Consider the following 14,248-nt stretch of genomic DNA (forward strand, 5'->3'; position numbering starts at 1 on the left):
TCTCGCTCTTACTGGGTCTGCGCCAGCCACACTGGCCTTCTGGATGTGCCTTCCACATCTCGGTCGTACTGCTTCCTCAGAGCCTTTGCCTTTGGCTGCTGTTTTTTCCAGAATGTCCTTCTCCCCACTTTTCTTCCTAGTTTATTGTCTTACTTCCCTTTCAGGAGTCTTCTCACACGCTCAGTGGCCTTCTCTGACAAGTCTATTAAATATTAAAAACTGCAAGTCCATCCTTCTTAGCAGGCTTAATTTTTTTTCTATGATACTTTTCATTGTCTGGCATAACATGCACTGCTTTATTTTTATTTTATTTTTCATTAAAAGTTTCTTTTCAATTACAGTTGTCAGTCAATATTATATTAGTTTCAGGTGTGTAGTGTGACGTGCTCCCCCAAAATTCTGGTACCCACCTGGTACCACACACAGTCTTTATAATATTATCGACTATATTCCCTATGCTGACCTTTACATCCCGTGACTATATTTTGTAACTACCAATTTATATTTCTTAATCCCTTCAGCTCTTGCACCAAGCTTCCCACCCCCCTCCCATCTGGCAACCATCAGTCTGTTCTCTGTATCTATGAGTCTGTTTCTGTTTTGTTTGTTCATTTATTTTGTTTTTTTAGATTCCACATGTAAGTGACATTACATGGTATTTGTTCTTCTCTGACTTATTTTACTTAGTATAATGTCCTTTAGCTAACACTATTTCATTTTTTATCTCCCTACTGCTGGAACATTGGCTCCGTAAAAGCAGGGATTCTGTTCTCTGCTGCGTCTCTAACACTTCGAGCAGGGCTGATGCAGCATAGGTGCTCGATGAGTTATTTGTTAGTGGATCACTAAATTATTTACCAATTTTTCTATTAGGGATAAAGGTGCATGACAATCTTTACCTTTATCGCTTTTTTCTTTGTTGGACAGATTTCCTTAGATCAGGGGTGTCAAACTCATTTTCACCGGGGGCCACATCAGCCTCACAGTTGCCTTCAAAGGGCTGAATGTAATTTCAACTCCTTAACAGTAAAAGAGTAGTTACATTGATACAGTCCTAAAATTAGTTAATTCATAAAAGTAGGAATGAATACTGAGTGAAAGTGTATGACCATATTACAAATATTTTAACAATACCTCTTTAATCAACATATCTTTTATTATTTTAGGGAAGGGGGAAAATATTGCTTGTATGAATAGATTGTGTTAGGTTTGACTGGGTCTTAATCTTGTCTAAGCTTTTTACTTTAAGTTTTAAGACCTTGGGCAGATCCCTTAACTTTTTTGAAATGTAGTTTATATTTTGGTAAAATGAGACTTATATTTACTTCAAAGAGTTGTTATGGGCTTTAAAAAAAGTTTATTCGGCAAAATACTTGACACATAGTAACTGCTAGAAAGTATCAGGCTTCCTGTCTCCATCCTGGGTTTCTTTCCACCACCTGTGTGTTTTCTTGAAACAGTTTTATCTTAGGTAAGACTGTAGAACAGTCATACAAACACGCCTACTCACTTGGGTACATGCACACATGTATATCTAAACATGCACCCATATACTAGCTTTCAAAATCCAATCTATACCATTTTCATAAGTTTAAAATTTTGACAGTTACTGTGACCAGAGCCACGGCCCCTCCATTACTGGTCGCTCGGTCTTGGAGTCTGTGGAAGTGCAGGCAGTCAGGCTGTGAACTGAATCAATCACTTCTCCCTATTGCTTCTTTCTTGAATGTCCGTCCGCACGTCCGTGCTTAGGTTTCTTCCCAGTACGTTCTGGGGTGGGGCACATGTTATGGCTCATAATTGGAGGTAACTATGTCATCGGTTATTACTAGGTTGTGATTTCTTTCAAAGACCTTCCAAGCACTTTTGGATTTACCAGTATATTTGCCATTTCTTATGTTCTCTACTCATTCCTGAAGATTTAAATTCCATTTGGTTTTGTTTCCTTTTAGCCTAAAGAACTTCCTTTAGTCTTCTTGAAGTGGGAGTCTGGTGGCAAACAAATTCTCTTAGTTTTCCTTTCACCTTTGTTCTTTGAAGGATAATTTTGCTGGATGTAGAGTTTTGGGGTGACAGTTTTTTTTTGTTAGTTTGTTTCTAGCATGTCCAAGATGGCATTTCACTGTCATTGAGCCTTCATTATATCTGATAAGAAGTCCCTTACTCAAACTATTGTTCTTTGTATATAATAGGCCATTTTTGTCTGGTGACTTTTAATATTTCCTCTTTCTCTTTGGTTTTCATCAGTTTGACAATGATTTGTCTAGGTTTTCCTCTTTTTGAATTTCTCTCTTTTGGGGGTTCTTGATCTTCTTAAAAATCTGTTTTTTTTAATGTATTTTATCATATTTGGAGAATTGTAGACTATTAGTTCCTCTAATATTTCCTTCTCCCCAGCCTACTTCCTTTTCTTTTCCTGGAACTCGAATTACCCATAGGTTAGCCTTTTTGAAATTGTTCCACAAGTCTTCTTGGTCTGTTTATTTTTCTACTTTTTCTTTTTTTTCCCCCCCAGATTGCATAGTTTATATTGACTTATCGTTAAGTTCACTGAATGCCTTTGAATGTTTTTTTCCCCTAAAATTGTGTCATATTTTCCTCCCTCTTCATCAACATTTTAAATTGTATCCTGGACATTATGAAAGTTACGTTGTGGAAATTCTAGATTTTTTTTTTTTTACATTGCTCTGAGAAGTGTTAATAAGCAACTTGTGTTAATAAGCAATTTACTTAGATACGGACTGCAGCCTGTCACGCCTGCTGTGGACAGGGAGGGGCTTCTGTCTGGGTCCCCTTCCTTAAGTCTTAGCGCCTGCTGCTTTCAGTTTACCCTGTGCATTCGTGACTCCGAGGTCAGCCCGAACTGGCTTAGTTTACACACGGAATTAGGGGTCAGCTTCTCTCTTTTTCCCTTGTGCTGTTCTCTAGTCACTCCCTGATTTCCCCAGGTACCTTCTCTGCTTCCTCTATTAGAGAGTGCGTTTTTCCTATCAAAGTTAAATCTGCTGCTCTGATTGTCTCATCTCAGTAAAGCTGCAAAATAAATGTATAAATAAATAAGAAGAAAGGGAGCTTGCTGTCTGCTGGTTTCCTGCTCCAACTTTTGACTCCTCTCCAAAGTCTACTTGCTTTAATTCAGTCTCCAGGCCCTCAGGTAGTTTTGTTTTGTTTTGTTTTGTTTTGGAGGGTTGGTAGGTTGTATAGAGTTTTTAAAGACAAAAAAAATCAATGTATTAGGAGCTCATTCCTCCGTATCAAAAGCAGAATGCCCCTTCCAATTATTTTTTAATTGAAATCTTTATTGAGATAATTGTAGACTCACTTGCAGTTGTAAGAAATAATATACTAGAGCTCATTCACCCTTCATCCATTTTCCTACAATGGAAACATTTTCTAAAACTGTAGTATAATATCACAACCAGAATATTGACATTGATACAGTCGATTGAACTTACTCAAATTTCCCCCGTTTTTCTTGTACTCGTGTGTATGATTGAATTCTATACAATTTTATCGTGCGTAGGTTTGTGTGTCTACCACCACTGCCTTCTAATTATTTTGAAAAGTAGAGGAAATGCTAGATTTAGAAAGGCCTGAGTCTCTGGCCAAGCTCCCCACTGAAGATGATTTCATAGTATTGAGTAGTTAGAACTGACAAATACAGTTAACATTAATTTTCTATTAATCTCCTTTCCATGTTGTAAATGTGTTTGACTGCAAGACTCACATTGTGTTTTCTAAATACCTTTAGCCACACCTGTAGGCAACACCTACATGGGCAATACCTACAGCCCACAGTACGTCCACACTGCCGAGATATCCAACTCATGTTTAAAAAATAGACATACATGTTGTTAAATGGAGTTAAAAAGTATTTTTTAATACTTTCTGGTATTAAAAAATATTTTTGGTGTTCTCTCCTTTTAAATTGAGACTAGTATTTTTCAAAGCTTGCATCCTTATTTTTTGTTTTTACTTTCGAATAGCATGTTATACTACATGAAAGAACTTTATACTTGTTTGATCTTTTGAAGGGGGTGTTGCTGCTTTTGATTAAAAAAAAAAGTAATTAGGTGAGCATTTCCAGGTAGAGGTAATCTTCAAAGCTTGAAAAGACACATTGCCTTTTAACTGTTATTTTGCAGGCACTCTACCCCCATCCCTTCCTCTGTCTCTTTTAAGACAACCCTATGAAGGACGGCACTTCGGCACTTACTTCTGTCAGAGCTGGTGTTGGGCGGAAGGGAAAATCCAGCTTCTCTCTAATGGACCACGGCAGGGGGTAGTTATGCCACGGCTTTTGCTTGGTGTTTCATATGCTCTCGGAAAAGAAAAATGTTAGCAGTGATTCACAAGTTCTTTGGAGAGTAAACACACATAAAATTTCTGTATTTTCAAATAATCAGGGATACTATTAGGAAGATAAAAAATATATCTTTCCTCTCATAGGGGATTTGATATTAATGTTTTCTGCCTTCCTTGGGAAGTTCATTAAATCTTGGAAAATAAGTATTGGACTGTCTCTGCTAGATACATTGAAAGGAAAATGCCCCGTGAAGTGTTGGTGGAGCCCACACAGGTGCTTGCTGCTGGGGCAGCTTTGACTTCAGGGGCGATGGGAATTTTAGAAATGGCTTCTAGTCCCCAGTGAGGACCCTGAGTAGATGTGGGTATTCAGGGGAGTTAAAATGCACAGCCTCTGTAGGAGAGATAGTAAGGATACCTACCATTGAATTAGCTGATTTGTGCATTCTTTCAGCCATCAGATATCTGTCGAGGGCCCACAGTATGCCAGGAATGTGTATAAAACTATTCTATAACATAGTAACTTCAAAGGGTTCATATGCTTTAATTTATTGTGCATCCCCACCATGACCCATTCAAAACTGTAAAGAGCTTCAATTCAGTCTTTAAATTGAGTTAAATTCTGTTAAATTTATCACGCATCATATCATACCAGTCCCCCCCTGAACCTCAGATTTTGGGACCCAGCTGGCCAGTAAATCAAGACGGGGAGTTGATGATAACATCGCCCTTTGTGGGAAAGAAATACGCCATCCTCTGCTTCCCTGCTCCCGGAGGCAGAGGCTGCGATCTCTCTGACCCTCTCTGCGAAGCGGGAGTGACGATAATCCTGCCTCATCAGCCAAGGGGGGTTAAATGAGTTTGCGTGCTAGGCTCCGGAGATGCGGACTGTCACTGAGACCATTCCTGCCTTCAGAGAGGCCACACTCACAGGGACGAGGGGCACACATGTTCATAGCACCTGTACTGTGCTGAGGGTGGACACAGCACCCTGGAGGGCCAGGAGGATGGAGAGGGGAGCTGGAAAGTTTGGGATCCTCAGAGAAGGCTAGATACAGATGAACAAGATCCCTAATGGCATTGTAGCTATGGACTCAACCACACTCGGCCTGATGATGGTCATTGCTACAGTTTATGGTCCCAATGAGGACACTTTAAGAAATTGTTGTGGCAGTATATCAGACAGGGATGCTTTGTCAGTAAAGGTGGCGCCATTAATAGGGATGCAAGGACAGCCGACTGCGAGGGCAAACTGAGACAAGTGGTCACTGTGCATGAAACCCTTGTCCGTTTCTGTTGCCTGTCTTGTTTTCTGGTCTCTTCTCTTTTGCTTGGTGCTTTAGAATCTGTTGGCTGCACGTGGCTTGGCACAGCATAGCAGAAGCTGAGTGACTGGGTTCCTTGGCCCAGAAAGGCCTGGAGTGGAAATGCTGCGACGCGAAGACTCGCGCATGGCTCCCGTCAGTGATTTTTAGACAGACTCTGTGACATTATGTTTTAACATATGTTAAATGTTTAACATTATGTTTAAGCACATGTGTTTGTATACACATGCCATTTATATCCATATGTAATTATAATGTTTTACATATGGGGATATTGAGGCTCAGAGAGAGTAATTTCTGCAGCGAGGTTGCCACAGCCAGGGAGGAGCAGAGATGGTTCCCACTTAGCCTTGGACATGGCTTTAAAAATCTATTTACTGAGCATGACATTTACTTAATAACTTTGATTATCAAAATGTAATGTTTGGTGATCAAGGGATATGCCGACTTCACAATGCTGTGGCATTAGTTCTCAAATGTTAGAGAAGAGTTTTTAAAAAGTAGTTTGAAGCTTAAAAGTGAGATAGGAGAGAGGTATAAAACATGATATTGTGTAGTAGATGCTAGAAAACCTTTTTGAATGCTTTTGTAAGTTGCTGGAAAACGACAGCAACTTACAACTTTTTTTCACTTTTTTAAAAGATTTTGTTCATTTGTCTTTGAGAGATGGGGAGGGAAGGGGAAAGAGAGGGAGAGAAACATCCATTGGTTGCCTTTGGTACACGCCCTGATTAGGCACTGAACCCACAACCCAGGCATGTGTGCTGACGGGAGTCGAACCTTTTGCTTTGTGGGACTGCGCCCAACCAACTGAGCCACACCATTTGGGGCAATCGATACCTTTTCTTTTTAAAAAGGTTTTAGACACATGTCACCATACCTTTGGGGCCGCATGCCCTCTGCCTGTACTTCTTTCCTACCTCACACACCAAACATGAAGCTGAGGCTTCCTGTTCTTGACACAGTTGCTTGCTGCTGATGCTCATAATCATTTCAGACTATTCAGCTTGTCAGGGACACCATGCTGTTTGACACCTTTCATTACTCCTTATGAGAAAGCTGCAAATAAGCACAAAGCAGAAAATTTTAAGATGCCATAAAGAATTGGAACTGAATATAGAACGATTTGATTACAGAAACAAAGACAGTCCATTTTATGACTGGGTTGATCAAAAGCACACTCTCTGCATGTGTAATCAGACGCTTAGTACACACTTTCTCATTGGAAAAGCATAGCAGTGACTAGTGCTACTCAGGCGTTAGTAAGAAAGCTGTGAATTATACCATTCCAAAGTCATGATTCCTTTTGCCGGTGTATCTCACGTACACGCTGATGTTTGTCATTTAATAGTCTGTCTGTTCAGCCTCATTAGAACTTGAGGGTCAAGAGGTTTAACTGTTTTTAAAGGGTTTTTTCCTGCTCCCGCTGTGACACTGAAGGAGAGAAAAAACATTAAATCAGTTGTGCAGTTACCAGCGTGAGTGTTGGCGATGTCCATCCAATAAAATGCTATTTGGGGGACAAATTGAGTAATGTGTAACATGTGACATGAAGAACAGCTATAGAAAGAATAACTTAGGACTTTTTTTTTTTTTTTAGGTTTGTAGCCAAACCATGTGCAATAGCCCTCAACATTCAGGCCAACGGACCACAGATTGCCCAGCCAAACGCCATTCTGGAAAAGGTCTTCACTGCGATCACAAAGGTACGATTCTCCTTTTCTGGGGTGTGGCTTGTCGTGACCACAGTTGGCAATCTGAACTCATTCGATGCCTCCTCTCCTGGGTTTGGGAACTAACTTTTGCGTATCCCATCCTGCAAAGTGTGCTCTTGCGGGGCACACGGGCACTGTGACTAGGCCAAAATGGGTAGAAGCTGGATAGATGTGGGCACGTTTGAGACCTGTTTGTTTACTCTCAAGTTCAGAGAACAAGGTTGTGTGTGAGGAACAGTGAAAATTAGTGATATAGTCTAACCTTGTGCCTCTTTTAATCTCCTGTGACATGAAACAGTATGTATAACGGTTGGGTGGGACATTGCAGAGGCCACTGAGTAGAGCTGAGGGATGTAGTTAATGTATACTTGAAAAAAGTGTGCATTTGCTGATAGCATCATTCAAGTTCTAGTGGTTGTGGTACTTAGGCAAGTGTGAACCAAAAGGAATATTTGAAGGCAAAAAAAGTTGCAACATGAAGGAGAGAAGAACAAGGGTGTGGAGAGTTAAAAGGTATAGATTCACTGTGGAGAAAATAGGAGAAGGGACCGTCACTCTGGTGAGAGTTAAAGTCCAAACTAGGCATGGGAAGAGGAGAGCAGGGGAGGGAGAAGAGATAGAGAGAGGTTGCCCCTCCCTGCCCCCCTGCCCATGCCTCCCTAAGAACAAGGAGGGGAGGAGAAACTTCTGACTGAATTCAGGATCCCTCAATCAAAAGCCTTCAGAAACGAAAGCAAATCACAGCATCCAAATATCTTATTCTTACTCTTATCTATCTCTCTCATCTTACTCTTGCGTGAACAAAACATAGACAAAACAGAAGTGTATCGTTCTGCGAGAAGTACTGTGAGAAGTATCGTGTGGTTGTATAGTAAATGGTTAATTTGTGTTTGCGTAGCACATGGGTCCCTCTTTCATTTTCCTGGGAGAATTACTCAGGCTTTTAAGATATGATTTGACACTGTTAACCAAATTTTATTGTTTTTTGGTATTGGTGTTGCTTACCATCCATTTGTATTATTTGTCTCTTGTCTCTTAATACTATTAATTCAAATATTTGAACATTATTGTTTATTTTATGGTCTTTGTTTCTGCCAGGATTCTCTAGAGTTTTTCCCTCTATGCTTTTAAATAGGATATTTTTTTCCTGGAAAAGAAAAGGCACCGCGTGTTTTTTTTTTACATCTCTACTAGGAAGAAGAGAAGAATGAATGGAATTTTGGGAAAAGTTCTTTTGGTAGTTTTAGAATGCCACGTTATAATCTGAAGGGGCACATATTCTATGCATTTTAAAGGAAGAAAAGTATTATTAAGACAAAAACTTGCATTTTCACTTACCATAACAATTTACTGCAGTGAAACACGTTTCCACCCCTAAAATTGCAGTTGTGAAGGAAGTTATCAGGTTCACTTCTTAAGGTGATTACCACATATTTTTATTTTCTTTGCAAACTGCTGTAAATGTATAATAAATTGAGTTGTCTACCCAAATGGTCTGCTTCCCTTTAGAAACCCTGCAGTGGCCATTTATTTCCCTTGCCTGCGTTCATTGTGGCTACTGGAGAAATTCCCTCTATAAAGTGATTAAAGGATTTTGCAGCCAGGTTAACTGCTCTGGAGCATACTTGTTTGTAGCTCATTTTAATAATCATATTCTCTTAGTTTCCAAGGTGACTCTTTTGGAAGTTTTTACATGATTAAAGCCTCATGTTTTAACTATCAGTGCAGCAAAAGTTGTAACTGTTTGCCCTTGAACTCTTTGTAGTTCTCCAGTGTTAGTTGTGATGTAAGAAAGTAATAGGTTGTCTGGAATAGAAGTAGCAGGACTTGGAGAGTTGGAGCGTGTGTGTGTGTGTTTGAGTGATTATTTAGCATCCTGCCCTTGACCGTGGTTCCAGGTCAAGGGTATGAACAGGGGTGGGCAAAAGCAGGTTTCCAGTTGTTCACGTGGAAAAATATATGCAGGTTCTGATTAGTAAAATAGCTTTATTAACTCAAAAGAATGTCACAGGGCACAGTGCACTTAGGTACAATCTTGTAAGTGTTCAAATTACCGGCCTTCATTACAAAATAATAACAATACGAACTAAGAACAACAATAATAAAATAAATAATATAAATAATAATACAGTGATGAATAGATAAACAATAATACAAGAATAAACTGTGTGTTTCGTGTGCTCACAGCTGTAAACCTGCCTTTGCCCACCTCTGTGTGTGTGTGCGTGTCTGTGTACTTTGGGATCCTCCTGCCGTATCCAACAGCCTCACTTTTCTAATCAAATCAGTTTTGAGCCATTGAGGGCAGACTGTATATGTCAGTTATGAAACCAGGTTGAATGATGCAAAGAAATCATGTCACACTCCACGTTTGGTATGTTGTTCTGTTTTAATTTAACTCCCTATAGTTTATTCTCCCTCATTTACCCCTTATTCCTGTCCCCATTTTTCCCTTTTACTTCCCTTTTCCCTTTTTAGTACTGGTTATGATTATTAAAATTAACCTAGGTATTTCTGGTATAAACATGTCTCTATAAGTCAGCATTCTTCATTTATTTTCATGGAGATATTTAAAAAGGAAAAAAAATCCTATCAAGTACAATTAAAAAGCACAATACTAAAAATACACACACACAAAGAAGGAACATCTCCCAATCTTTATTTTTGGCAAACTAGGAGATAGCATATCTTTAGATTTCAAAATACACATAAAAGCTGGGAAACAGCAGCTAGGGTTGAACAGACACCAAGTAGCAGAAGTGAAAAGCGTGAAGTGTGGATGGAGGGCCCGGTGGGAGTAGATCTCAGGAAAGCGGGCAGAAAGTACAGCTCTGGAGGGTACGGCATAGCTCTGTCCACAGTGTTTGCAACACTAGGCACAGGAACTGGGGGCAGGGCTGGCAGAGGTCGTGCGGACTCCCTTTGATTCAGAGAGGTGGCAGGAGTGCACAGAAAGCCACGTGGATGGCACTCTTTCAGGAGTTAGTCTGCCTTGGTGGCAGCTAAACTGCAGCAGCATTCTCTCTGCTCCTCACACTGCCAGGAGCTAGTCTAGAAACTCCAAATCCCTCAGTGAGAGGAACGAAGAAGGAATGAAGGAGGAATGAAGGAGGAATGAAGGAATGCAGGAGGAATGAAGAGGGAATGCACACAGCACCAAAGACAAGAAGAAGAATGTGTAGCAGTGCTTATGAACAAAAATTGTCACTGGAAAAATGAGGCCACAGGGCACATGAACATGGTGATCAAATATTTTACCATAAATTGTACAAGATAAGCAGTAACCCTTTGAAGGGGGACCACAGAAAAGAAATACAGCACCTGAAGCAAAAAATGTTTGGTCCAAGAAAGAGATGCAATGTGAGATTAGAGGTTCAAAAAAAGTACCAAAACTATCACAGAAATGAAGTAAAATTGAGGAACACAGGAAATGCTAGACACTGCAGAAAATTTGACAAGAAACATAGGAGATAGAAATAATAAAACTGATTTAAATGAAGTAAAAACAGCTAAAAATAGATATATAGACCAAGCAGATACCACATCTGCATAATTGAAATCCCTCAGAAAAAGCAAAGTAGAATAAATATTGAAAGATATAATTCAAGAAAATTATCCTAAAATAAGAGTTATTTTAATGTGCTCATGAAAATGTCTTCAAAACTGACCCAAGAAGGTTAACACCAAGACTTACATTATTAAAATTATTAGACTTGAAAAATAAAAAAGTAATTCTTTGATCAGCCAAACAAAAAAAAAATCACATCACTTTAGGGAAAAAGATCAGCATGACTAATCCTCTCCATAGTAATATTCAACAGAACGGCATTTTAAATATTTTCAAGGAAAATGTGGACTAAGAATTTTAAATTTAGGTTAATTGTTTAAAGTGTGTGAAAGCTAAAGACAGATTTGAACATGCAAAAATTGGGGGGAATTGTTCCCATGAGTCCTTTTGAAGAAGCTATTATCATTAATTGCAGCTGACTAACAGATGACTGGGAATTTTAGTTTAGAATACAGTTAAACTTAGAGCAAAGAAGTTTGAGGACTAGGACGACAGAACAGGCAGGACAGGATGTAAACCTTACGCGCTCTCACGATGTAGAAACGAACAAGAGGGGAGGGGGAAGAAGGTGGGAGGCAGAATAAACGCACTGATGGCCTCATCTCCGTAGCGGGAGACGAAGCATATCAATTCAAGCAGCCAAAGGAAGTCATAGAAGTACGAGCATATTAACAATAAACTCTAAGAGGTGACATTATTGACTGATTGGGGGGAGGAGAAGAAATATACTAATTTTAAATATTGCTCATATGAAATCATTATTAACTGAAGACAAGTAGAAGAGGATTATGATCATATGGATAATCATTTGAACAATATTACTCACAAAAAGGAAGGGAAATAAAGCAAACCATATTTGGCTTGTTAAATTTTAAAAATGTAACTATCAAAACAGAAAGCATACCGTAATTGAAGGAACTATAAACAAACTTATCAGTTATATCAATACATGCAAATGGTTTGACTCATCTAATAAAAATAATTCAGGTTTGGGTCACAGAGCTTATAGGAGATAACTTAAGACAACGTAATTACAAATAGTGAAAATCCGAGTATGAGTAAAGATATGTAGGCAGATATAAATAATAGAAAGGAGGGTTTCTATTTTTATATGACAGTGGAATTAAGGCCAGGAAGAATTAAATGAAATGAAGAGTTAGCTTTTTATTGCTAGAGAATACAGTTCAAAGTGAAGATAAAATAGTTATAAATATAGATGTATTGAATATCCGTGTATCCATATAGTCACAAAAAAGAATGAAAAGAGAAACAATTTAATAGCTAGAAATTTTAATTTACCTTTGGGTTATGAGAGATCAAGTGAATAAAATATAAAACAGAATATAGAAATTCTAATAAGATATAGTTAATGAGAAAGATATAAGAGGTAAATTTAGAACATTGTATTCTAAAATGGACTATACCTTTTTTCAAGAGTCTGTTAAATATCTAAGAAATTTTACCTTTTACTATGTATAAAACTGTAAAAAATTTTTAAAATAGGCACGATTTAATAATACCAGAAATCAGAAATCAGAAAGCTCCTTGCTTTCTCATTCTTAAGTAATAATATTTCAGACTATTTAGAAAACAACAATGATGAAAGCACTCCTCACATACATGTATTATGCCAAAGCCGTGCTCGGGAGAAAACTCATGAATATATAAAAATAGAATTAACCACTTACTTAAACATTAGAAAAAGAACCATAAAGTAAATGACAGAAGCAATAGGATTAATAGATAAATGCAGGAATTTAGTTAGCAAAGCTATAGAATGGAAAATTAATCCAGAAGTACCTTATCTGTTTAATTTTTTACAGAAAGTCAGGTAACCCCACAAAGAGAAAAACCGAGAGCCCTAGCTGGGTGGCTCAGTTGGCTGGAGTGTCATTCTCTACACCAAAAGCTTGTGGGTGTGATCTCTGGTTAGGGCACATACCTAGGTTGCGGGTTATATCCCCAGTTGGGGCGCATAGGGGAGGCAACCAATCACTGTTTCTCTCTCACATCGATGTTTCTCTCTCTCCGCACCCTCTCTCATCCCCTCTCTCTTTTTCTCCCCCTTCCTCTCTCTCTAAAATGAAAAAAAATCCTCAGCCGAGGATAAAAAAAATAAATTTACAATATAATAATTAACATAATAATCAACAATCACAGACATGGAGGAAAATAAAAGAAGATGTATTTTATTAACATGGCAATTAAAAATAAAAACTTGAGTAAAATGGAAATTATTTTAGGAAAATACCATTTACCAACTATAATTTACATGGTTTTGTGTGTGTGTATATATAAATCAAAGAGTTAAACTGCAAAGTAGTACCAGGCTTAGATGCTCTCAGAAGAAAAATCTAACACACTCTTAAAGAGCAGAAAATTCCAATGCTATTTTAAGCTGTACCAAAGCATACAATATTAAGAAAACCATCCAAATTCTTTTTATGTAGCAATAAAACATTAATACTAAAGTCTGACAAAGATTTCACCAAAAAAATAACACTACAGACCATTATACTTATTAACATTCATGAAAAATCCAAAATAAAATTTAGCAGACAGATCTTAGCAGCACATTAAAAGAATTACTTATCATCATCAAATAGGATTTATTTTAGAATGCAAGACCTTCCTTTTCTGAATTCAGTATTAAAAATCTAGTTAGCTGGTCAAGAGGCTCAGTTGGTTGGAGTATCATCCCATACACCAAAACTTTGTGGGTTCGATTCCCAGTCAGGGTACATACCTCAGTTGTGGGTTCCATCCCCAGGTATGGGAGGCAACCGATCTTTGTTTTTCTCTCACGTCGATGTTTCTTTTTCTCTCTCTCCCTTCCTATCTCTCTAAAATCAATGAACATATACTTGGGTGAGGATTAAAAAATATATTTATATAATTTATCTTATCAATTATGGTAATCTAAGGAGAAAATGTTCATGATCATCTCCATGGATCTTGAAATCTCACATAATTCTGACTCAAATAAAATTATCTAACTAGGAAGAGGTTGTTTCCTTTACATGACAAATACATTTTGTTTTTGAAGGAGGATAACAAAATTAAACAAACTTTAATGAAATTCCTATAGAAAACTCAGTCACTGGGGAAACACTCAGTTTTCTTTCCCAGGTCATTGAGGATAGAGAAATCCCAACAGTCTTTGGAGAATAAGCAGTAATTTCGCTGGATGTTGCCAGTACTCGGAAAAAACAGCCATTTACACATTCAAACCAATAGTTCCTATCGCACAGATTAATGATATTTGTCATCTAGCACCCTAAATATATGGTACCTCAACAAATAAATTACAGAAATCCATGTGGCATGAAACAATT

The 14,248-nt window shown here is 38.1% G+C and overlaps 1 protein-coding gene across 3 annotated transcripts in view; it reads left to right on the top strand.

Moving 5' to 3' along the window:
* CERS6 (ceramide synthase 6) overlaps window positions 1–14,248 on the top strand; it is a 296,190-nt gene that overhangs the window by 83,863 nt on the left and 198,079 nt on the right. For all 3 annotated transcript variants that reach the window (XM_024579813.3, XM_045187450.3, XM_024579814.4), the window contains exon 2: window positions 7,231–7,336. In XM_024579813.3, coding sequence (XP_024435581.1) covers window positions 7,231–7,336 — 106 coding nt within the window. The remainder of the gene's footprint in view (window positions 1–7,230; window positions 7,337–14,248) is intronic.

This window comes from Desmodus rotundus, chromosome 2 (assembly GCF_022682495.2).
Source record: "Desmodus rotundus isolate HL8 chromosome 2, HLdesRot8A.1, whole genome shotgun sequence".
Lineage (NCBI taxonomy): Eukaryota > Metazoa > Chordata > Mammalia > Chiroptera > Phyllostomidae > Desmodus > Desmodus rotundus.